We start from the raw sequence: 26,291 nt of genomic DNA, 5'->3' as shown, positions 1-26,291 counted from the left end.
CTCCCTCTCTCTCTGTCTTCCTCCCTCTAGCTCCCTCTCTCTCTATCTTACTCCCTCTAGCTCCCTCTCTCTGTCTAGCTCCCTCTCTCTCTGTCTTGCTCCCTCTCTCTGTCTTGCTCCCTCTAGCTCCCTCTCTCTATGTCTCGCTCTCTCTCTGTCTTACTCCCTCTAGCTCCCTCTCTCTGTCTAGCTCCCTCTAGCTCCCTCTCTCTCTGTCTTGCTCTCTCTAGATCCCTCTCTCTGTCTTACTCTCTCTAGCTCCCTCTCTCTCTGTCTTGCTCCTTCTAGCTCCCTCTCTCTGTCTAGCTCCCTCTAGCGCCCTCTCTCTCTGTCTCCCTCTCTCTCTGTCTTTCTCCCTCTAGCTCCCTCTCTCTTATTCCCTCTAGCTCTCTCTCTGTCTGTCTTGCTCCCTCTAGCTCCCTCTCTCTCTATCTTACTCCCTCTAGCTCCCTCTCTCTGTCTTACTCCCTCTAGCTCCCTCTCTCTCTATCTTGCTCCCTCTAGCTCCCTCTCTTTTATTCCCTCTAGCTCCCTCTCTCTCTGTCTTGCTCCCTCTAGCTCCCTCTCTCTATATCTTACTCCCTCTAGCTCCCTCTCTCTGTCTAGCTCTCTCTCTCTCTGTCTTACTTCCTCTAGCTACCCCTGTCTCCCTCTCTCTGTCTTACTCCCTCTAGCTCCCTCTCTCTCTGTCTTTCTCACTCTAGCTCCCTCTCTCTCTGTCTTTCTCACTCTAGCTCTCTCTCTCTCTGTCTTACTCCCTCTAGCTCCCTCTCTCTCCTTCTTACTCCCTTTATCTCCCTATCTCTCTGTCTTACTCTCTCTAGCTCCATCTCTCCCTTTGTTACTCCCTCTTGCTCCCTCTCTCTCTGTCTTGCTCTCTCTAGCTCCCTATCTCTGTATTACTCCCTCTAGCTCCCTCTGTCTCCCTCTCTCTCTTACTCCATCTGTCTTCCCTGGATTTGTATAAAGAAGAGTGCTAGCAACAGGTGGCACTGTAGTAAAGAGCAAGCTGAAATGTGGAACTGGTTCACTGGAAAACTGAAGACTGCAAGATACTGAAAAATAGGAAACCATGCACCCTCAGATGAGCTAGGCTGCTATACAGTTGCCTTGTGAGCAAAGAAAATTGTAGTCAAGCATTGCAGATCTCCTGCGAGACGCTGGCGAGTATGAACAGCATGAGGATGGAACAAGCTTGCACAGGGAGCGACAGTAAAGGTGAGAGCAGAGGCGAGGCTGCAGTGCAGATTGGTGTCACCCCATGTGTTGGTGTCACCCGGTGCGGGCCGCACCCCCCGCACCCCCCTAGTGACGCCACTGCTCTAGCTCCCTCTCTCTGTGTTTTGCTCTCTCTAGTTCCCTCTCTGTCTTACTACCTCTAGCTCCCTCTCTCTCTGTCTTGCTCCCTCTAGCTCCCTCTCTCTGTCTAGCTCCCTCTAGCGCCCTCTCTCTCTGTCTCCCTCTCTCTCTGTCTTACTCCCTCTAGCTCCCTCTCTCTGTCTAGCTCCCTCTAGCTCCCTCTCTCTCCGTCTTTCTCTCTCTAGCCCCCTCTCTCTGTCTTACTCCCTCTAGCTCCCTCTCTCTGTCTTACTCCCTCTAGCTCCCTCTCTCTGTCTTACTCCCTCTAGCTTCCTCTCTCTCTGTCTTGCTCCCTCTCGCTCCCTCTCTCTGTTTTACTCCCTATAGCTCCCTCTCTCTCTCTGTCTTGCTCCCTCTAGCTCCCTCTGTCCCCCTCTCTCTCTGTCTTACTCCCTCTAGCTCCCTCTCTCTCTGTCGTACTCCCTCTCGCTCCCTCTCTCTCTGTCTTCCTCCCTCTAGCTCCCTCTCTCTCTTACTCCCTCTAGCTCCCTCTCTCTCTGTCTTCCTCCCTCTAGCTCCCTCTCTCTCTATCTTACTCCCTCTAGCTCCCTCTCTCTGTCTAGCTCCCTCTCTCTCTTGCTCCCTCTAGCTCCCTCTCTCTGTCTAGCTCCCTAGTGACGCCTTAGAGCAAAAGGTAGAGGCAAAAGGGGACACCCCTGTCTAGTGCCCCATGAGTGTTCAAAGAAGGAGGACGTGTGCCCATTTAACGCTACTCTGGACCTGGGGGAGAGGTAATTCGCCCGAATCATTGTCAAAAATTTAAAGGAGAAGCCAAAGGCGGTCAAAGTCTGAAATAAAAAACCCCAATCCACCCTGTCAAACACCTTCTCGGCATCAAGCCCCACCAGAACTGCCGGGATTTTGAACCTACTGGCCTTTTCAGTCAGGTGTAACACCCGCATTAGGTTGTTTAGTCGTTGGGCAATGATGGAAGAATAAAGTTTCGCATCCAGATTCAAGAGGGCAATCGGCCTATAAGAGGCGCATTTACTGGGGTATTTCCCGGGTTTGGGTATGATAGATATCAGGGCTTCAGCCATCGTGCCTGAAGTCTCGCCTTCGTCCGCCATGCCGTTAAACAACCGGACTAACTATGGGCTGAGTTCAGAGGCAAAGGTCTTATAGAAAATGCCCATGAACCCATCAGTCCCCGGGGCCTTATGGGGTTTCAAGGCCTTAATGGCAGCCATCACATCTTCTCTGGTGAAGGGAGCTCTGGTGATAGTGTCTGCAGGTACTCTTTTTGCTCGGCGGCATCAAGAGAATCCCCCGAATAGAGGTTCTTGTATAAGAAACCGAAAAGCTCGGCCTTAGTCTCATCTTGGTGTGTCAGTACCCCCTGAGCGTCCTGAATCCCCCCAATGTATTCCCGCTCCCTCTTGTCCCGGAGCTGCCTGGTGAGATGCTTCCCCACCTTGTTACCCTGGGAGTAGGAAAGACGCCTTAATTTTAGCAGAGTATATTCTGCCCTGTTGTTGTAATGTGCCCGGAGCTTACCTCTAACTGCCGTGAGCTGTCGCAAAGCATGCCTGGAGGGGTTGTGTGCTATCTCTAGAGTAGAGAGTTCCTCCTCTAACTGCTCCCTTTCCCGACCTCGCTGTTTATTAAGAGCAGCATTCAGGGCCAGGCAATGCCCACGAATACAAGCTTTAAAGGCGTCCCAGGTGGTGAAAACTGAAGTGTCCCCCGTGTCATTAAGTACAAAAAACTAATTTATAACTCCCATCAAAGTGTTACAGGAGGTTTTGTCCCGAACCAAGGGCACTGGGAAGTACCATCTAGGGCTGGTCTTGCTCTTCACGCCGCAATGAAGACACACTGCGAGCAAGCTATGGTCGGAAACGGACAATGGGAAAATCTTGGGCTCGCGAAGGTCGCCTCGGAGAGACTGACTCAGGAAGAAGTGATCAAGTCGGGAGTAAGAGCGATGAACGTGTGAGAAAAAGGTGTAGTCTCTAGATTGGGGGTACAGGGACCGCCACGCATCAAAAAGGCCCATGTCCAAGATCTTCTGCTGCGAATCAGGGGAAAACGAGCCCATGTCAGATCTCAGTGAATGAGTGCTATCTAGGTCTTTCTGCCAAACCAAGTTGAAGTCCCCCATGTTAATCAATGGCCCTTCAGCAAAATCTACGACCTTCCCTAAGAGAGTTTGGAGGAAACCATTCTGGCCAGTGTTAGGTGCATACAATACGACAAAGGTGCATAATCTACCCCGCAGGAGGCCCCTTCACCATGACCCAGCGCCCCTCTTTATCACTCTGTACTCCCATAGGCTGAAAGTGCAAGGCCGAGAGGAACATAAGGGCCACTCCCCTCTGCTTCGTGGAGGCAGAAGACCTATAAATAAGTGGGAACTGTTTGTGCTTAAGGCGTGAGTCTTCCGATTTAGTCAGGTGGGTCTCTTGAAGGCCCACGACATCCAACTGGTGGTCAATGATATATTTCCAAATCTTTTGGCGCTTCTGTGGAGAATTCAGCCCCTTAACATTCCACGTCCCTAGAGTTAGTGACATCATCGATAGGACCTACGATACTGCTCCTCAGGGGCCGACCACCCCAACCATCTACACTGAGCTAATGAGTGAATGACTACCCCATCCTGTATCCCACCCCAACTGCCAGTGGTGTCATTGAGCCGCCAAAACCAGCCCGATCCGTCCCCCTTTGCATGACCCATCTCCCATCTAGACCCCCCTCCTGCTGGCCCACCATGTGTTTGAGGACCCCTCAACCAGCTCTGTGCCATAAGTGATCAATCCCCTGCTACCACCACTACCCCTCCTCTCACCCCACCCCGCCCCCACCAAAACCCCAAGAAGAAAAACACAATACGAAAAACAGAATGAAACAAGTCCCAAAGGTAAAGGGACATGGCACCAGTCAATAGTTCTCCAGATCGTGATACAGGAGTACCTCACGAGCAAGGACATAGAGCACAAGAGTTACCTCGTAGGGGCAGCCCCCTCCGGCGCCTGCAATCAACCCTCTCTGGGCCTCACGAGACCGCCTCACCGTCGTCCGGTGCTGCTTAAGTCACCAGGGCCACAGAAGCAACTGCAGCATCCCTCTCCTGCAAGCTTGCTAACATGTTGGGCCTCCTTGCAGGCACAGGCTTGCCCACTCTTTGCCAATCCGCAGAGCGTCGCCGTCGTCTATTAGTTGAGCTGCTACCGTCGGATGAGGAGTCCGGCCGCTCCAAACCCAAAAGGTCCATGGCCACCTCCAAGGATCGCACCTGGACCAACTTATTCTGCCATCTGAAGATGAGCCGGAATGGATGCCCCCAAGAGTAGGGCACACTGTGCTCTTGTAGGTGAGTGGTGACAGGCTTAAATTCCCGCCGTTTCATTAGTGTAGAGGCTGCCAGATCCTGAAATAACAAGGGGCGATGACGCCAGAATTGCAGGGGATTGAAGTCGCACGCCTTACGGAGGATCCGCTCCTACAGCTGAAAGTCATGTAAGCACACCAAGATATCCGGGGGGGGGGGGCTTTGGGACCCCGTGGTAAGCCAACTCGATGCACTCGGTCCATCCTTATGGTTTGCAGGTCTTCCTCATGTAGGATATGCTTGAAGAGCGCTTCCACATACTCCCTCAAGTCAGACCCCTCTCCTTTCCAAGGCACTGCACGTATCCTAATGTTATTATGGCGGGACCTATTCTCCAAGTCTTCGGTATGAGCTTGTAGATCTAGGTTCTGCTCCGTCAGACGAATCGCGTCTTGCTGAAGTCGATGGATATCCTCTGCCGTCCCCACGTCTATCTCCTCCAGTGTTGCGACACACTCCCCCACGTCATCCACATCCCTCCGCACCTCGTGCAGGTCAGATGCTAGCTGGGAGTGCAGCTCCGATATATCCTCCCTAATGGCCGCAAAAAGTTCAATCATGAAGGCCTTGGTTGCGGGTTCTTCGTTCTCACCCCGTCTTGGAGTCTTGTCAGTGACCGGCGATGCAGGCTGCGTCACCCCTTTCAACATCCAGTCCTTCCCAGGTTTGTCTTTCTTTAGTCTGGTGGTCGCCATCGCTGGGGAGTGTAAGGGTCACGGTGCTCCCCGTGGACAGAGCCGAGGAGAGGCGCTCACAAAAGGGGGGGGCGGATCCCTGCCACCAGCGCTTCCCCAACAGCCGTCCCAGGTTCTGACGCAGCCTCTGGCACAAGGCACTGACCAGCAATCACAGGAGGAGGGCCGGACAGCACCCCCCTGTCGTGTGTGGCGGGTCCAGTCTGTAACTATTCTAGGCCACCTCGGCCCCCGCAGGCCGCCGCTCTGGCCACTAAGCTGCTCCCACGCCTTCCGCCGAGTCACGGACTGAGCCACCCAGCTCTTCTGTCGACCGCCCCCACTCTCCTCACCTCAGTGCCTTGCTGGACCGTAGCCCGTCGAGACGCGGGACGAAGACCCCCTCTCCCACAGCAGCAGCGGCAGGGCAGGCCTCACGTGTACCTCCGCTCCCCAGTGCTTTTCTTGCCCGTCGATTACCGGGCCAAGGTCTGGAGCCCCCTGAGTCCGGAAGCAGGAAGCCCTATGCCGCAGCCAATGCTTGAGGGGAGATCGCGCTCAACGCCGCCACCGGGCCCTGGCAGCAACTGCAGGGCCCACACCGCAGTCCAAGCACAGGCCCAGGCTAGGCCACAGAGGCTCCACTTGGGGGGGGGCAGAGTCTCCCAGAAGGCTCCCAGCATTTCCCGCAGAGCCGCGGGCCGATGCCGCTTCCCACGGGTTAGTTGCACAGAGGGGCGTCCCACATTCACTGACCTTCGCTTCAAGGCCCAGGTGAGGTTCCGCCGCGCCCGCCGAGCCACGGGCCGAAACGCAGTCCGGCAGGCCGCAGCCACGCCCTCTTCTCCAACGGACTCCGTGTAATGGCGCCTGAGCCTCGTTACTGCTTCCGCCAACGCTAAGGTTTCTCAGCAGCTTCAAGCTCCCCGTCTGCAGTCCTCAGCCCAACGGCGTGCCGCCACCGCACTTCAGCTCCGTCACCAGACACTCGGAGCTCAGGACGTAGCACTCCCCTGTTACGAGCCTCCGTACCCGCGGCCGGCCAGCTCCGGGGGCTCTGAGGCCGCGCCTCAGCAGAACGGCGATCACCCTCAATCCGATGCAAGAGAGGGGCACGGTTAGAAGCGGGGCATCTAGGGGACTCCCGGGCGCACCTGTAGCAGCTCGGCCGGGCACTAGGTAGGGCAAAAAACAAAGCTATTAAGCAGGCGGCGCCGGAGGGACTGTAATGCACGTCCTACAACGCCGCCATCTTGGCCACACCCCCATATGTCCTTCTTTTATACAAAACACAATAGTTCATAAAAGTTTCTGGTATACCATATGTGGTGAGGAATGTTATTTGCTGCCTTTAGAGTCATACATTAATGGTCACTACAGGCAGGTCTCGACCCCGCATGGACACAGTGAGGCCAGTGAGGAATGTGTCCAGATGATGGGCATGGGGAGCATATGATCACTACTTATGCTAGGTTCTGATTGGTTGTGTGTTCCTAACTCATGTAGTATCTGACTTTTTATGGTGTTTTTCGGAGTGTGTGTACCTCCTCCGTCCACGTGTGCTTTATTGGGGCAATCCCCACTTCCCACTGTTATGTTGCTACACCTATCTGTGGGTTCGATCAAGAATTTCCTGCCGGAGTGTTTGCCTACCAGCTATGCCCCCTCCCAACTGTGATCTATCAATCAGTAATCCAGGGCCTAGTTCTCAGGGTTTGCTTGACTACATATTTGTGAGTGAAGGTTGATGTGGTTCTATTGATAAGGACGAGATTTTAGTTTTATCCAGAAAAGCATTGTATTCCATATTAACAATCCGATGAGTCCCTTTATGTGACTGAGAGGTGATGGGAGTTATTCCTTGGTCAAACACATATAACTAACAGTGTAACCCATTTGGCTACACAGTGAGGACCGGGAATTTATGAATAAAGTCAAAGGATTTAATACAAGTTAACAGTCAAATTCAGGTAACTAAATCTCAAAACCGTGCTTCAAAGATACAGAATAGCCCTATCTCCTAAAGCAGTTCAGGCTTATCAGTGCAAGGCAAGCAAGAAGTTCTGTCACAGCAATGCAGAAGATTAACAGTAACATTTCATGGCCAGGGAAGAGTTTCTGATCCTTTCTCCTCAACATGAGCAAAGATTAGAATCATCTTATTTAACCTCCAAACTGAAAAGGATGGTTAAGTTATAGGGATCTCAAAAAGTCTGAAAAATGCGGATAAAAGAAAAAAATATGGAAAGTATGTGGGAAGGTGTCAGCATTTCAGAAGCTCGGTCAAGAGGCTTCTAGGGATAGGGAAATACGTGTTAGCCTAAGCCACACTCAGAAAAGAATCAAGGGAGAAAGCATAGAGGTCTGTACCTCTCAAAATCCAAAGGGATAGTGGCCAACAATGATCTGTGAGAACTCCAGTTATTTCCACATAACTCTTCTGGGTACCACCCCTTGATCACACCATCAGCAGCTTCATTGTCCTTTTCATTCTCACGTTGTGAGCTGCAAAATTCGGGAATTCTCCCAGTCCAAAACTTGGAAACGGTATAGTTCTTGAGTACCTGTAAGTTCTCACAACATTACTGTGTACAGACTGTCAGTTGACGCTCCAGCTCTCCAATTCTTTGTCAAGGTTTACTTCTCAGGCTCTCTATCGTTAATACAGTGTTGCCATTTATCCTCAAAGTAGCAAACCATGTGAATGCACCTTCAATGGAAAAGACACGCAAGCAGAAACGGAAAAGCAATGTTTTGAGGGAAAAAATACAGGCCTATTCTAGTAAATTTATGCATCTCATTCAATGATGCACATTTAATACATGTTTAATTTGTGCAAACATAACTACAAATAAATGGAAATGTCAATACATTAAATTCAAGTGTAGATTCATTTTGCAGTTTAAATAAATGTAAAGTAACTTTGAATGTGTTAATTCAAGTGTAACCGACAACAACATTATGAATACCAACACAAAAACATTAGTGAAATCAATCTTGTTTCTAAAGTAAATACATTTTAATAGGGTAAAGATGGTTTCATAAAGTGTCTAACAGTGGTGGACCCAATCAGGAGCTCTCAGGACAGTGGCCTACCACCAATGTACAGTGCCAGAGGGTCCCCCACCGCTTGGGCTGCGGGTGCAGTTGTTACGCCACTGGTGTCTAAGAAGTATATATCATTTTTATTAATAAGGTTAAGGCCAACAATATATATGAATTCCTAATTCTGCAGTGAATGCAGTGCATTACTGAACTCAAGTGCAACACTTTCCATTAATGGCGTTAGGACACTCTGAAGAGGCACTGCTAAGCGCACATATATATTGCATATTTGTGACGTATAAGGGTGGAGTCAAAATTATGCTATTCACAGAGCAAAATTAGAATCTGACGGCCTCACAGCACTTGCACCAATGGTGAATATCTTGCGACCTGATACTTAGAACATTGCACTCAGAACTGCTTTAACAATCTTAATCGAATACAGTGCTCTTCTATGGCGCATAAACTTGGAGACTTATCATTGTTGTTCAATGATGCCACCAAAGTCTGGATACAATCATAAAGACGAGAATCTCTGGGAAGATTACGCGAGTACGATAGTACTTGATGATCCACTCAATGTTATGCGAATGTCGCTAAATATGGACTATTCAAGACAGAAAAATGTGCGCACTGGTAGCCCCTGGGACCAGGCAGGCTTGCTGGGAATCAGATCATGTCACCATGAAACAGGAGGGGAATGAGGAGAGAGACCGTGGGCCATCCGCGCTTGAGCTCAGAGCTCCTTTCTGACATACATGATTTATGTCTTTGCGTTTCCTGACCCAGAATATGCTGCACAAATTGTATGCCTGGGAACTAACCCAGCAAGCGTGATGAATATCAGGGCTGCAGGCCTGCCACCAGGTACAGCTGCAGCGCCTGTCACAGCACTAGAATTAATGCGGGGTGGGTTAGATACGTGGGGTCTAATTGGAATACATGGCCACAGTTGCCTAGTAATTAATGTGCCTTCAGAAGCAAAGGCTGCGGTGTCCTGGAACTGTAAATATAGCAAGCACTTGTATTTCCCATGAAACGTATGCTCTTTCCCACATAGATCACCTGTTTATTCCACCATCTTACTGGTTGCTCTGAATATGTGATGACAGAGACGCTTTTCATAGATGTCTTTGTCGCTTAATGGCCTTGGGGACATGCTCTCATTTGCTTCCCCAGGAAATAAGTGGTGGTACCCAGGGGAGCACTCGTGCAGGCTCGGATGGTGCAGAGGAGGCAGCTTGTCAAGTAGTGTCAGCGCTCCCCTTGGCACCCCAGGGCTACTTGTGTCAATCACAAACATTTGAGTCTGATTTATTGTTTTCTAGGGTTGGTTTTTCGATGAGTGGGGAAATAAATGATGATGGTAATTATACTTCTAAACCAGATATAGAGCTGATCGAAAATGTTTAGACATATAATTTACTCTGGTAAGAAACATTTTGCAAATGGCAGAAAGATCAACAGCAGACCACTGTTTGTGAAAGAGCGGCAGTGTGTAGATCCTGAAAGTAATGGGTAATCAACCACTTTTGGAAGGATTGTTTTCCTCTCCTGATTTTTGAGACTATGGCCCTTTGGAGTTATATACCAAGACTAATCCGGCAATTTGAACGTGCAACGAGAGACTAATCTAGCCTGCCACCTACATTGCAGTAATCATAATTTTTGGAGCATCGCAGGGGACCCCCATTTACTCTTGTTGGGGACAATATTTTCATCTCCTTTCCCCTAATAAAGAATTATCCTACTTGGACATACATATACATTATGGATCTGTTCAGGTTTGCGTAATGGTTGCAGACTTTGTTCAGATGAAGACCTGCATGCAGAGGTAGAAATGGCCCTAATTGCGGAAAACGGGTTGAAACGTCGACACTCTCTCTCTTTGGCCTGCATTACTACTTTTTGACCCAGGCTAAATAACCAGAGGTCATCCAAAGAAAGGTACATTGATATTGTATACAGGCTCAACATTGGTTCCAGCGACTAAATCATCCTGTCCAACCAGTGTTGTATAATAGGAAATAGGATATCTTTGTCTCCTATTATTTTTTCTGATTGTTTCCTGTTCATTTCACGATCACATTGCACATGAGCACCTCTTTTCTCACTCCTCTTCTGACAACCGCCTATTGCCATAAATTACTGATTTAATACTGTTTTTTCACTAAAACTATATAAAGATAAGATTTCTTCATATAAACAATGTTGCCTTTTATCTCTCTCTGTGCCAATAATCAAATTATACTCTATGGATTCCCAGGTCCATGACTTTTTCTTGGACAACACCATTATTATTTCATTTTCACATAAACGCCAGCCATGTTGTAAACACCACACTTGATGTTTCTAACATAATTAAAAAATCTGATGCTTAGCCTTTTTTAACCTCAATTCTTTTGACATGATTACTCTAATCACATTGTGATTAGGCACCATCTTTAATTGCGAATTGTATAAAAACTTATGTCAATAGCCTATTTTCAATATGCCTACACATTTATTCATAAAAGTGTCGAGTACCATTGTTTTCAACTCCGTAGTTGTGGCCAAACCTTTTTAACTGTTTCAGGGAGTAGAGGCATACTGAACGACACTTGTAAAGTTCTGCTTCCAAGCTCGAAGAGCCTATGGCTAAGATCTGAAGTGTATTTTGTGCATGTGAGGAATGTGGCTTGTGTGGTACATGCATGGTATGTAGCTGTTAGCAGAGTGGTGGAGGCCTCTGAATTCCGTATTGGAACTTCCCGGCCTGCCCCTGTGAATAAAAGGTGTGGCTATTTTCCTCCCAGACAGTTGCATTTTATTTCAGACATTCCTGTAGCTGGACGGTTTTATGTTATGTAGATTTGTATAGCGCAGCTTATAACCCTTGAGGGTATCCATATGTTGGCGCTTTCAAAAATTAAGGAGTAGGTGGTAGTCCGGTTGTTTGAAGGAAGTTAATTCCAGTTTTTGGCAGTGATGAAGGAGAAAGCGCGACATCTGTCTTGCTTCTGTGGATGCAGGGGATTCGTACAAGGGAGAGAGAGGTGGAGCAGAACTGTCTGGAGGGTTGGTAGAGTTGGAGTTGGTCTTAGAGGTACCCTGGTCTGGTGTGATGGAGGGCTTTGTAGGCATTGATGACCTGCTTGAATTTGCAACATTTCTGGATGGGTAGCCAGTGCAATTCTGTGAGATAGGGACATATGTGAGCATTTCTAGGGATGTCTAGGATGAGTCTGGAGATTGGTGTTTTCGATGGTTTGGAGTCTGCATGAGTTTGTTGGAAATACCAACATAGAGCGTGTTGCCGTAGTCAAGTCTGCTGGTGTGTGTGTGGGGAGCCTCTTGAAAATCTGGCTAAGCATTCAAAGGATGCGATCTTGGCACTCACCTATTTGTTCATCAAGAGTTTGTCGTCAAGGATGAGTCTGAGGTTTCTGGCATGATCTGTGGAGTGGGCGTGGGACCTGAGTTGTGTGACCACCAGGATGTGTCCCTGGGGGAGCCCTTTTTTCCAACAACCATTATCTCTGTTTTTACCATGTTGAGCTCTCCCATCCAGTTAGCCATGTCGGACATGCAGGCAGTGAACTTTGTCCTGTAGAGGTTGTTCATGTTGCTCAGAAAGAGTATGAGCTGAGTGTCATTGGTGCAGGAGACAATGTTGATGCTGTGGGTTCTTATGATGCAGGAAATAGGTGCCATGGAGAAGTTGAACAGGGTTGGACTGAGGGAGCAGTCTCGGGGGACTCCACAGAGAAGCTACTTGTGTTTGGAGGTGAAAGTGAAGAGTCTGACTCATTGTATCCTGTAGGATAGGAAGGAGGCAGTCCAACTCAGGGCAGGCTCTGATTGCTGAAGTCTGGTGATGAGGGTGCTATTAGAGATGGTATCGAATGCCGCTGAGAGGTCAAGCAGGTTTAGAGCAGAAGTTTCTCCTCTGTCCATGATAGACCAGATGTTGTCTGTTGCTGTCAGGAGGGCACTTTCTGTGCTTTGTAGTGTGGGAACCTAGACATTGAAGTGGGCACAAAGGAAACAAATCTCCTTTAGAAATCCAGTTAGGTGTTTTGCTGACAGGACCTGCTGATTAGTCTTCCTTAAGCAGTGTCATTTGACAAATTACGGGGTGAAGGGTGGGACGGCCATCTTTTTTTATTAAGGTAAAATGGAAAGAGACTACTTTAGGTGATGCCAATCTGTTGTCTTTTCCCTGACTACTGCTCAGTGTGGTCGCTGATAATGAGATGCACACAGTTCACACCTCTTTCTGCCTCTGCTCTATGTGCTCCAGGCTCAAGACTACTCTGATGTAAGGAGAAACACTCTACTCGAAAGATGTGTCTGGAAAGCAGCCTGGGAAGTACTGTAAAATGAAGAACACCCAAACCAGTTCTGGAAGTTCATGCCTGCTTTGACGGTATGGAAGTGGGGACCATTGACCTTCTTGTTCCTGTTGTGACTTCTCTTTCACTAAGGAAGGGAGTGATCCATAGAGTAATCAGAAGACTGCTGTACAACCAGAGTTAGTGTCTGCCTGACATCCAACTACTCAGAGATAGCGAGGTATCATCTGAAGTCGTAACTGGATGGAAGAAGCTGTTCCTCTAATCTAAAGTGCCTAGAAGCAACCTTCAAAGCTGAGAGAGGGAAGGAACCTGCCACCCTGCAGGAGATGTATCTGTTCAAGGAAAGCCAGAAGTAGCTTAACCCCCAGGGGCGTGTGGTTCAGACTGAACATGAAGACAGAGAAGAGCAATCTGAGTTCTCCATAAACGGTTGCAGAGGGGAACTAGTAAAATAATCTGTGCCTGAGCAGACTGTACTGCTACATCAAATAATCTGTACCTTGTACCTAGGAAGACTGCATTTCTGCATTAATGAATTGTGTTTGAGCGTACTGTGCAGCTGCATTGAAGTACTTGCCTAAGTAGACTGCTACTGCATTAAATTTTTCCTGAACGAACTGTGCCACTATTATGATGAATCTGTGTTGCTACATTGTAGGTCTGTGCCGTAATGAACAGTGCTGCTACATTAGAGGAACTGTGGGCAACGCAGATTATGCCACATCAGAGATTGCTCCAGAGACACACTGTACTGTTGTTACTTTTGACACTGTGGCTCAATCTGCAAACCCAGGAGCGGGTTCATCACCACGATCGTGCAGGAGACCCCGCCCCCTCCCTGCAACACTCTGCAAACGCGCCCAGTGGCGCATTTTACAATGAGGAATTAATTCCCCTTCAATACTGGGGGTCCCTGGGGGCCAACTAGCCCACCAGGTACCTTCAGTAAGCACCACCGGGTTGCGTTGCAGAGAGGTGGTCCAGGCCAAGCCCCTTTTTACACCTCTCTGCAACGCAGCACTGTGGCTCTTACTGGACGTACCTGGTGGGCTAGCTGCACCCCAGGGACCCTCAGGAATCAAGGGGACTTAATCCCCCAACTTAAAACACGCCACGGGGTGCGTTTGCACAGTGGTGAAGGGAGGGGGCGGGGCCTGAGATGACATGTGTGCAAACATGTACCGTGGCGCATTTTAAGTTAGGGAATTAATTTCCCTCACTCCTGCAGGCCCCTGGGGCCAACTAGTCCACCAGGGCTAGTTGAACAGAAAAACAGAAGCTCTGCCAAGCCTGCCCTAAACTCACTACACTGGCTCCCGATCCAAGAGAGAATTAATTTCAAATCCCTCTGCATAACACATAAAATCCTCCAGGATAAGGCCCCCCCGATTCTGAAAACCCTGATTAAACCATACAAAGCCAATAGGAAGCTAAGATCCGATTACGTCCCAAGGATCAAGAAGGCGCGGTCAGGAGGACGCCTTTTTTCGTATAATGCCCCCAAGCTGTGGAACTCCCTCCCCCTGAACATGCGGAGGGAAACCAACTTATCAAAATTCCGTAAGCTCCTAAAAACCTGGCTCTTCCCATCCGTACCCTAGCTAAATTCTTCTAGTCCATCGCTTGGACGCCCCTGGGTAGCCATGCGCTCTAAAAATCCACTTCCAATTCTAATTCCAATTCCAGGTGCCTCCAGTAACTGCCACAGGCCTGTGTTGCAGAGAGGTGGCCCAGGCCATGCCCCTTTTTACACCTCTTTGCAACGAGGATCTGTGGCGACTACTGGGGGTACTTGGTGGGCTAGTTGGACCCCAGGGACACTCAGGATTCAAGGGGACTTAATCCCCCAACTTAAAACACGCCACAGGGTGCTTTTGCACAGTGGTAAAGGGAAGGGGCGGGCCCTGAGGTGACATGTGTGCAAAGACACCCTGTGGCGCATTTTAAGTTGGGGAATTAATTTAGCTTCAATCCTGAGGGCCCCTGGGGGCCTACTAGCTCATCAGGTACCAAAAAGAAGCGCCAGAGGCCTGCGTTGCTGAGAGGTGGTCCAGGCCACGCCCCTTTTAACACCTCTCTGCAACACAGCTCTGTGGCATTTACTGAGGTACCTGGTGGGCTAGTTGGCCCCCAGGAACCCTCAGGATTCAAGGGGACCTAAACCCCTAACTAAAAACGCGACAGGGGGGGCGCATTTGCAGAGTGGTGGAGAAAAGGGACATGGCCTTTGTCTACCTCTCATCAATCCCACTGCGTGGGGCTTACTGGAGGTAAAAGGTAGGCTAGTTGGCCCCAAAAGGACCCCCAGCAGTGAAGGAGACTTCAATCCCCATCCAAGAGCGTGCCAGGGAGCACGTTTGTAGAGTGGTGGGCGAAGAGGGCGTGGCCTGGTATGAGTACATTTCCAATTCTGCTGTGTGGGAATGACTGGAACTAATAGTTTGGGAAGTTGGCCCTAAGGTTGTCCTTGGGGGCCAACTACCCCTCTTGTTACCTATAGTAAGTCTCCCGTCTTCGGAGGCCATGGCCACCTTTCTCTACCACTCGTGGCAGACTATGGGATGGGGGATGAAATCCAATTACACAGCGGAATTCCTGAGCGATGGTTGATCGCCCAGCACCCTTTCTCCACCACTCTGCAAACGCAACTGCCAGTTAAAATAGCATATTTCTACACCTCTGACTTAGAGATAGTTTTAATCCCCCTGCCCTATTATGACATCCGAACTCAGCGTTGGATTGGTAATGCGGGCACCCGAGGGGCCGATGTCAAGTTCCAGCTGTGTGCTGCTTTTTGAACAGCCTTGAGACGATTTGGCGGTTTCTGCGTTATTCGGATGCCGCCAGCGCCCAGTGGGTGCCTGAGCGGCCTTTCTGGAGGCAGATCAGCCTCAATTACTTCTCTTTTATCAATGAGCAGAGTTGTCATTCCCTTTCTCTCTCTGGAGCCGGCCGATTAACATATCCTTATTGAGCGGGGGCAGAGAGCATGACCAATAACGGCCTCACTTCTATACAGGTGTGTTTCACCAGTGCAAGCTAATCCGTGCATTTTTCTTAAACCCCCCGTTTTTTTTTTGAACAAAACTTCGTCGAAGCAGTGTTTTGCAAAGACAATATGCAAATATGGGCCACTTTTTTTATCGTGCCCGGGCAGATTTTTTATCCCAATCCAACCCTGTCCGAACTCCATCTGTATATGTACCCCCTAGGAGTTGCCTTCACTTTGCGCATGCATGTTTGTGGTAGTGCATGCATGTTAATGTTACGTATGCGCACAATACGTCCCACCGTCTGGCTATGTACCCCTAACGTATTTCATTTTATATGCGCATGCTCATTTACAACATGCCCAATCACAGCTCTTACACCCAGTGACATCATGCTCAACCAATCATCCTTCTGCAAAGCATATATAACTTGCCAACCTTCTTGAACTTTTCCTATTCCACAGTCACAGCTATTGATAGTGTTCGTATCCACGTCTTCGTAGGTAAGCATTTTTTTAAGAGTAATTAAATTCATTAATCTGAACGATCTTTAAATATTGCGTAAATGCGACTTTTTGTTTGATTTAACAATGTTGTTTTTAAGCACGCTTTCCTGCTTTTTTATATCGTTAAAGTTGACTTCGTAACTCTTGTTTCTGGGCAAATCACTTAATCATGCTGCGTTTCTTTAATTTGGCAAGCGTCACGTGGCCGTTCCCGCACCAGTGTGCTATGTGCTGTTCAAGTTAATGCAATGTAGTTTTTCTCGTGTAAGTAGTGCGTCACGTGCCCCATGCATTGCAAAAGTAATGTTTTCGGCAATAGTGTATTTAAGCACGATTTCAAGCTCTTATTCCTCAAATATCTTGCCTTAGTAGGCGTAGTTTCTGGGCAAATCACTTAATCCTGCCATCTTTAATTTTTTTAAGTACTGCCCCACATGCTACCTCCTCCCCATGCACTGCACATGTAATCGATTGGTAAATGTTGTATTTTAGCACGCTCTCCATGTTTTTTAATAACGTTAAACTTAATTTGCTATCCTTTGTTCTGTGCAAATCTCTTAATCCTGCCACATTTCTTTAATTTGCCAAGCGCCACGTGGCCGTTCCCGCAGCAGTGTGCTATGGGCTTTTCAACTTAATGCCATGTAGTTTTTCTCGTGTAAGTAGTGCGCCACAAGCCACATGCATTGCAAAATTAATGTTTTTCGTTCATGCCATATTTGAGACACCGCGCCCATAGATATACAAATGACTTTAACGGTAATTAAAAAAAAAACTACTGAACAGATTGACACCAGATAAGCGAAAGGCACAAGTCGGAACTGAAGACTACCTCTCTGCCAAATTTGGTGTAATTCCGTTCAGCGGTTCGGGCTGTAGCTGTGACTAAAAGTCCTATGAAAAATTGCATGGGGAAAACACGTTTTGGGACCCCCTTTTTATCTCGGCCCCCGCTTCACCAATCCCCCCCATACTTCAGGGAAAGAGCAGAACTGAGCTGGCCAAAAATTGGGAAAATTTCAAGAAGATTCATCAATCAACGCCAAAGTTATTCCAAATAGAATGTTGCAGTTTTCCTATGGATAACGACTCCCGCCCTCCCATAGCAAACATAGTTTGCATTTTGAAAGACAGAGCAGTGACATCTGTTCTCACTTTCAAAATCCAAAGCAGATTGCATTCCCCTATACAAATTAGCATCTACCCATGCAAAAAAAGCAATACTAGCTTCCGAAAAACGCCAAAGTTCATCACACAATGTTGCTAAAAAAAACAGCAAGTGTGGTCGACTTCTCAATATACTACCTTATCCTACATAATGTTATTTTCAATCATGTTCTGATAACCAATAAGAATCATGTTTTTAAAAAACAGAAACATGCACCCTTGTTTTCTGTGTAGAATGTTGTCAAACTACAATCATTTATTTTCTGTTTTAATTTCACTTTTCCCCCAAACTCCATTTGTCTATTCTAACATATGTCAAAGGCAGAAATGGAACTACTCCAATCTATTTTGTCCACAGAATGAGAAAGCTAGGAAAAATGTGAATAAATCTGTTTCTACTATAGAATGGTGTCCATATACCACTAAAATCTGCGTTTCAATATTCATGGCATCTATAGGAGAGGTGCTGTACATTTTACAGATGAAGGGAACAGAGTCTTCCTCATGAACTTTAGACTCTGCATCGATACTTACTTGTAAGTACTAAAATCTCTCAATAAACACAGGGCTCTTTCTTTTTAGAGCCACCCAACATCTATACACATAAGCTTGATGTATATCTCAAAAATACATGCTTCTTTTTTTTCATTGGCAAAATGCGCGGATCCTATGTGCATCCCGCGACTTTAAAAAAAAAAGAAAAATACTATCTTACTTTTATGGCCCTATGGGTCCTTATGTGACCCCCTGAGCAGGCCTAGGGAGCATGGTGTGTCTACCCTGCCCCCTTTTCTCATTTTGCACACATATTTCACTGACTTCTTCAGCCTCGCTTCTACTGAGGCACTAAATGGCTGCCAACAGTTACTGATTTTGGATGTTTACAACCGCTTGACACCCTTAGGACTACCTCTCTGCCAAATGTGGCACCAATCACCCATTATCTTTCAGGGAAGGAGCAGAACTGAGCTTGCCAAAAGTTTGGAAAATTTCAAGAAGATTCATCAATCGACGCCAAAGTTATTCCAATAGAATGTTGCGGTTTTCCTATGGATAATAGGTCCTAACTATAACTGCCTGCTGGCGACTGCCTGTGGGTAATACATATATTTATATATATATATATATATATATATATATATTACACCAACAGTCCTGAACCGCAGCACATGCTCCGCAGCAAACTCAGGTACAGACCACAGCAACGCAATAAATTCCAATATCAGTGCTTTATTACTCCGTTAGTCACCAGCATGACGCTTATCGGCTGCGTCACTGCAACCTTGTTCACATGACCCTCCGGATACATTCAAAGTGATTAAATAGTGACTTCCTGACAAAACAGATCACATGGCGTATAGAGCGAAACAAAATACTTTACTTTCAGTAGTAGTTTAAAAGGATTGATCAAAACCAAATGAGTTTTATATAAATAATTAAAACCATTATAATTATAGTCACAACTCATTTGCAATTACAAAGCAGCAACTAGGAAAATGTTAGAAACTGTTCAAAAAAACCTTATTATCCACACAGAGTCAACACCATAATTCCTAGTTTAAAATGTGGCCAAGTGGCTTAAACGCTTTGTAAACATAATACATTAGATCCTAAGCTCTCATGAACACTTCACAAAACCACCATTGTGATTTGATCAGAACGATAAAGTGCATGTGCAAAGAATTCTTAAAGTGCAAAACAGTGCCAAGTGCAAAATACCGCAAATAAATTGATATTAACATTGCATATCAAATTTCCAGGATTAAAAAATAGTCATTTAAAAATTAGTTCAGCGGGCTCTTTGCTAAAATTAATTGCATCATAGCTTAACCTCCAAACAACATTAAAGTGCAAGTGCATAAATATTTTCAGCCTCTTAACTTTCTTAACTTTCTTACTATTAGAGGTTTAATATTTAATTTTTATCTTTGCATTAATATCTCTGATCAACCTCTTATATTATAATGTAGAGAATACTGCAACCCCAAGGAAACCCAAATTGTTGCCTATACCCTGTGTGGGTTTAGGAAAAAATGGTCAATGCAGCAAACCTATTAAGGGATTTATGATTACTTGATAAAGTAGCATAACAGTAAAGATAAGAGGCTAAAGGATACTCTCCACTGTTCTTGCATTATAGGCTACGTTTTCAGCTAGGGGTTACCGTGACCTGTCCTAATACTGATTATAAAAAATTGTGTAGGTCTTCCCCTGTGTTTAAGCCTTTAGGTATCCTTGTATCTAATAAAATAATGTACTTCGATTCTAACTGCCTGACTTGTTTTTCTCAGTTGCCCCCCTTATGTTCTTGGGTACTGAGTCAATGATGTAATAGCTCAGGTCATTCAAATTTTTACTATGCACCAATTTGAAATGACAGCTACTGGATAACTGTCATCAGAGTTAACGATTGCCCTCAAGTGCTGCATAATGCGGTTGTAGGCTTGCAGATTCGTGCTGCCAGTGTATCTTAACCGACAGGTACATTCTATTTAATACGTAAACCGCATACTCAGTGCAGCACGTATAATGTCCTTTCATTTTAATGGGGCTCCTATCAAATGCAGTATAGTATTCACTGGTGTTCACACAAAATTTACATGCTCTGCATGATATGCACTTGTGGAACCCTGTCTTACTAGATAACCAGTTCTTGGAGCTGACCACTTCCGGACTAGATTTTACTAGGGCGTCCCTCATAGGGCCCTCCTAAAGTTGATCAGCGGGGCCTCTGGTAGTAACTGTGCTAGGGTGATGTCTGTTTTTAACAATAGTCAATGTTTTTTAATGATCCCCCTGACTTTCCTTTCTTCGGTGTTGAATGTAGTGATAAGTCTAATCTGTTCTTGATTGGTGGTGGGATCTGAGTTGTCTTTCATCATATTCTTCTATCTAGATCCAGTCAAGGTATTCAGACATTCATCTCTACTATGACTGTTGGCCTTGTTCCTAGCCTGTTCTAATTCTTTAGGACAATATCCCGAGCAAGAAATCTCTCATGTGCTTCTGTTTGGCATATCTCTAGATCTAATTCGGAACTGCAAATTCTTTGCATTCTTAGGAATACCCCGTACGGTAAACTCCTAATTTAATGTCCAGGGTATGCACTTTTTGCATGCAAAATTGCATTCCCAGCGGTTTTCTTTCTATGCAACTTGGTTTGGATTGCATTATTACTCACATATATCTCAACGTCAAGGAATTGAATATTCAATTTACTTATGTCTGCTGTGGATTGTAAATTAAGATCATTATCATTAATCATACTGACAACATTTTTGGCTGACTCTTCAGTGCCCCTCCATATCATGCTGATGTTGTCAATGAATCTCCAAAACTGGATTACATTAGATTCAAAAAGCAGTTTATGAGTCCCCCTGAGGACATGTTCCTCCCACCACCCTACATGTAAACATTCATAGGTTGGGGAGAAACATGCCCCCATAGCGACACATCTCTGCTGCTGATAAACTTCTTTGTTAAAAAGAAAAGAGTTATTATTTAGACACAACTGTATCATCCTTAAAATCATAGTGTTATGTTGTCTGTAAACAATGCTACGTTGGTCCAAAAAATACTTTACTGCTTTGAGTTCATCCGCATGTCGAATACTAGTATAGAGGGTACAGATATCTAAAGCAATTAAAACATAATCCTCTTTCCAATCAATGTTGTTGAGTTTAGATAGGAAATGTCCACCGTCTTTTATAAAAGTTGGTAAAGCTCTCCACAAAATCGTACAATAAATGGTCAACATATTTGGAAATTGCATCTAAGAGGCTTCTTTGAGCAGAAATAATTGGTCGCCCAAGTACTGGGGTAACCTGCTTATGAATCTTGGGAACAAGGTAAAGGGTGGGGGTCACTGGGAAGTCATTTTTAAGGAAAATATGTTCCTGCTTGCTCAGTAATCCGTCCCTTTTCCATTGATTTAATTCTCTATGTACATTTTCTTTAAGGCATTTGATGTCTTTGAAAGTGTCCTTCCTGTAACAATCCTCATCACTCAAATGCCTATTTGCCTCCTCCATGTACATTGCGTGGGGCCAGATCACAATGTTCTCTCGTCCTTAGATTTTTCATAAGGGTCGCATATTGTTTCTCCATATATCTGTGTCGTCTCAATTTCCTAGAAGTAACCCATTGCCTCTCCTTTAACTCCTTCAATTACAATGTCATTAAAAGCATCTATTGTGTCTTTAGGCATGAGTGGTATAAAGTGGATGGTTGTTTAAAATGAGTGTTACATTGTTGATTCGTACTTATGCCCATGGCTTGTAAATCTTCCTGGTGGACCTATCATCATCCTCCTTGTTAGTTCCCAGCGCTTGTGCTGTTCTTAATACATTGGTATCAGCAACTTGAAATTTACTCATAGGGTGCAGCGTACTAGTGATTTTGGTTGCCTGATCCTGCTTGTTGGCTAATTTAAGGTGCTTCTTTAGTTTGAGTTTTCGTATGAATTTAAAAACATCAATACGAGTTTGCACATAGTTAAATGAGTTTTTAGGACAAAATGATAAGCCCAGGGGTAGCAGTTGCAATTCAGCTTTAGATAGTACAACATCTGAAAGATTGATCACTGTCTTATCCTCCGCAGCGGTTGGAGGGGATTCGGTTGCATCTCACTTCTTTTCCCTGCCTCTCTTTGCAAATCCTCGCCCTCCTGCATTCTCTTTCTTTGCGTCTTTTGTTGTTATTTCCACGTTTTTCTTTTGCTGTTGCTGCGTCTGTGGTCGGAGTGTATTGCGCCTGTCCTCTATTAAAAAAAACAATTCTTCTGAAAGAGAGTATTTAGTCGGTACCAAAGTTTGATTAGATGTTCCAGGGCTACCTTCATCCGAATCTGTACTACTTGCTGCAGAACTGAATTCAGCTTCTGAAATTTAATTATTTGGTATTTCCAGAGTGGACTCTACCGTGCTTTTAGGTGCCAGAGCTTGTCTTTTAACTGTGTCGTACTTGCGTGCAAACTTGAAAATTCTTCCTGTTTCATAATCACGCTTGTCACGTGCGAATTTGAACTGCTTTCGTGTCCTTATCGTTTCCTCATGTTTCAGTAGACGGGCATCTATTTCATTCCTGTATTTTTTTTATAAATTCTTTATTGTCATGTTGGTCCAAATCACATATATAGTAATAACTGGATTAACCTGTTTGCTACCAAATGTTGCCCTCTACTTCAGTAATGTGTATAGGTTGGTTTTGGAGTTTAGGAATAAAATGGGCATATTAGGCTAAGTCTTAAAGTTAGGAAATTGAAGGTTCATGGTACGCAATGAAGAATGAAATGTCTCTCTCACACTAATAACATAGGTTGGAACAAACCAAGTCTTGTTCCTGAAGTAATGGATACTACCATTACATTTTAAACAACCTACTACATATCTAGGGTGTACAATCATTTAATATGGTCTATATTTGAAAACATGTTAAGAGTTAAAATAAAATATTCGCTACACTGTTCATTTCTAAAATATCTAAATGTAGTTCTCCCGTCCTGTAGTGCACATATGTTCCTGTTTATTACAGAATTATCTCAATTTTCGTGCTGATAATAATCATTTTCAAACATTCATTACTTATTCACATAACTTCAAAGACCTTGACAGGTGTGCTTTGTCTATAGTACAAAAAACTTTGGATAGTTTGTTTTCTTACTTTTCACTTATTTAAATAACGTTGGACTCATGAATAGAAAAACAAAATATTTACCTTTATATAACATGGTACGATAGTTATTTGCTTCCCAGTAGCTTATGTTTACTCTTGTGAAAACATTGTACTTCTCTGGATACTGAATTTCAAACACCACTCCTGTTTCTGGAGAAGGTTTATAGTCGTAGATAGAAACACTGCTCACTGGAAGAGGTTCTGTAATACAAGAATGAAGAGGAAAATGATAGACCACTCGCACATGTCATTTTTGATGGATTTTTACATCTTCTATTCCCAACAGTTTTTTTAATATAATTACACAGATCATTGCACGGAAGTGGAACATCCTAAATTCCTCTGAACGGACGACAGTCAGTTGAACATTTTACTATAGCATCAGCCCAAAATCACCATATGAAATATAGGAAGCAGGCTAGAAGTGTAGGGAGATAGGATAAGGAGAAAGAATTGAGCTAAGACTTTTATATGTGTGACATTAAATCCCCACCGCAACCTGCTTGAACACCCCATTATAGTTCAAGCTCAAAACTTGAGGATTAATTTAATGTGTAGTGTAATGTTAACCCAAATTGATAATATTAACAGATTAATAAAGTGTATATAAATAAAAAAAACAATTGTAAAGTTGAAATATGTAAAACGCCCTGTAAATGAGAAGGAATTTGTTTGTTATATGATATAGGTACTTGGGGGGTCATTAGGATGGCGGGCGGACTTTGCCCGCCTGCCATCCTCGTGGTAATAGGGACCGGACGCCGTAAGGGCGGGGGTCCCATCACCAGCATTAGGATGCGCCCGCCACAGTGGCGGGAGCATCCCACATTCCTACCATTGTGGCGGGTGGTGCACTCAGCACCGCCCGCCACAATGGCAGGAAAGCATGCTGTGCCATGCTGTTCATGGAACTGCTGGGGGGTATCATAGGTACCCCCCATGTGCCCCTCCCACCCCCCGGAGTCCCTGGGGGCCTGCAACGGGCCCCCGCAGGGATTTTCCGCATGCCTTTCCGTGGCGGCATTGCCGCCATGGAAAGGCATTGAAACATGCCCATCATAATATGGCTGCGGTGTCTGATAGACACCGCCACCATATTATTCTTTTTCCCCCCGGCCGCAAGGCGACCGGGCGGAAAAGCGGCGGACGGTCTTTCCGTCCGCCGAGGTCCCCCCGCCATACTAATATGGCGGGGGGCGGGGAACTAGTGTGGATGTCGGGCGGATTGCCTCCGCCTGGCGGAGGCAATCCACCCGACATCATAATGGGCCCCTTAGTATCGTGTGCAACTCACTCCTGAAGGAGTATCTTTAATTTGAAATTCGAAGGCTAAGAATTAAGTTGGTATGTATGCTCAAATTGATTCTGTCAGTATAAGTGCATCAAACACAATATAATACGGATGATGGGTGGCCTCAGTTGAATTTAGAAAAGGTCCAATTTTCCCATTAAAATTTTGATTTCTTTATATTTTGGGAATTAGATAAAATATTTCATCATTCATGTATTTCTTTGATATGCTTTTGTCTGCATTTTTGTATATTGCTTGGTGTTCAAATCATCGAAATTGCTTAGACTAGGGTCCCTGGCTTCTATTAATGATTAACTGAGGGTCTCCGGATTCCAATAATGATTTAGTTGGGGTCCCCAGCTTGCAGTAATTATTGAATGTTGGGGTCCACCGAAAAAAAGGTTAAGCACCACTGGTGTGGTGGATGCAAGATATTCGCCTGAAACTGTCTGGTGTCCCAGATATCAAGATCATTTTCACTGATGAGGTACCTGCAAGGCGACCAGGGATCTCCAAATATGATAAGTGGTTTGCCAATAGGGTTGCACTGATGCCCCCAAAAGTCTTCCAGAGCAATGAGGCAAAAGTAGTTCAAAGAGCAGTACCGTGCAGTGATAAGAAGCTTAAAGGTCAGAACCAAGATTTCATAAAGATAGTAAACATCATTATTAGTTATTGAAAAACTTAGAAACATGAAAATTAGGAATCAACAGATGAAAATAAAATAACTTCAGCTGACAAAACACAATATGTCCCACTGCTAACATAATCAATCAAGCCAAAACATAAAATCTCAGAAAAAAATAATAAAAGCCTTTGTAGACTTTTCAAAGCGCCCCGGAATAGGGCCCTGGTAATAGCAAGCTCCAAGTGAGTATGGGTATGCTATATGAAAAGTTTGGTCTTGTCAAGAAAATTATCCTCAGACTTAAACCCTCATTACAAGCATTGATGTAATCATGTTATAAATCCTGCATACCGTAATTGCAGATATCATGGATCAGAATGAGGGATAACCATGTTTGTACACCAACATCTACTGTTTTTACCTCCAGGTACCTTTCCCATCCACATTTTTCATAGAGCACTATGAATGGGGATTATTTCGGAATGTGTGGGTTTTCCAATAAAGATGTAATCCTGATTCAGGTTGATTTCCTGTTTCCTCTATGTGAGAAAATGCCTCTTTTCAAGTGGTCAGGCCCATTTTTATATTGAATTGTGTTCCTGGATTTTAGACTCTGCAAACTGGGGCATTTCTATCCAGTGCCTAGTGTATGCTCCCTGACCGTAAATACATATAGAAATTGACTCATCCTTGGTTAAATGTCACCTGTGGACAGCAGAACATATTGTGACATCTACTAGAGAGAAAGGAAAACATGGCTTCAGTCCATTATTGTAGGCTGATTTGGTACTCATTATAGGATGTCGTTTTTTGTCGAAGAAGTTTAAGATTGAAATGAGAGAGGCTATGTCTCCATGCTCTTTCTGCAAGTCTGAGGTATCTGCGTTCATCGTTGAGGTTGAGGTAAAATACCAGATTCACTTTAGTATTGTCTAGATTCCAGTCAATAGAAATTGTCTTCCACGAGCACCCGTAGACAATAGTATATTTTTTAAATCTTGTATATTCAGTGATATGACCACCGAAGGCCCTGATTTTATATTAAAAACAGCTTTGGACTATACCATTTCCTGCTATAGGGCAATATTTCTCGCCATGTGTTCCCATACCTGGCTTGTCACGCAGTGTGGTGCTTACTTTCTTTTCATGTTAAAGAACAGTACATGTTTCAGCACCCAGGCTAATGTGCTGCGTAGCTAAATACATTCATTTAATATTTATTTATTTATTATGTTTTATAGAGCGCGAACTTGACCTGTGAGGGTATCAGAGCACTTAACATGGTAT

General features: G+C 45.3%; 1 protein-coding gene across 6 annotated transcripts in view; it reads right to left on the bottom strand.

Annotated features, from left to right (window-relative positions):
* Positions 1-26,291, bottom strand: part of PTPRO (protein tyrosine phosphatase receptor type O) — a 1,002,672-nt gene that overhangs the window by 532,393 nt on the left and 443,988 nt on the right. For all 6 annotated transcript variants that reach the window (XM_078674019.1, XM_078674018.1, XM_078674014.1 and 3 more), the window contains exon 3: positions 23,128-23,286. In XM_078674019.1, coding sequence (XP_078530145.1) covers positions 23,128-23,286 — 159 coding nt within the window. The remainder of the gene's footprint in view (positions 1-23,127; positions 23,287-26,291) is intronic.

This window comes from Lissotriton helveticus, chromosome 1_1 (genome assembly GCF_964261635.1).
Source record: "Lissotriton helveticus chromosome 1_1, aLisHel1.1, whole genome shotgun sequence".
NCBI classification, from domain to species: domain Eukaryota; kingdom Metazoa; phylum Chordata; class Amphibia; order Caudata; family Salamandridae; genus Lissotriton; species Lissotriton helveticus.
Note: the sequence above shows the minus strand (reverse complement) of the source record. Positions and strands in the feature narration are given on the sequence as shown.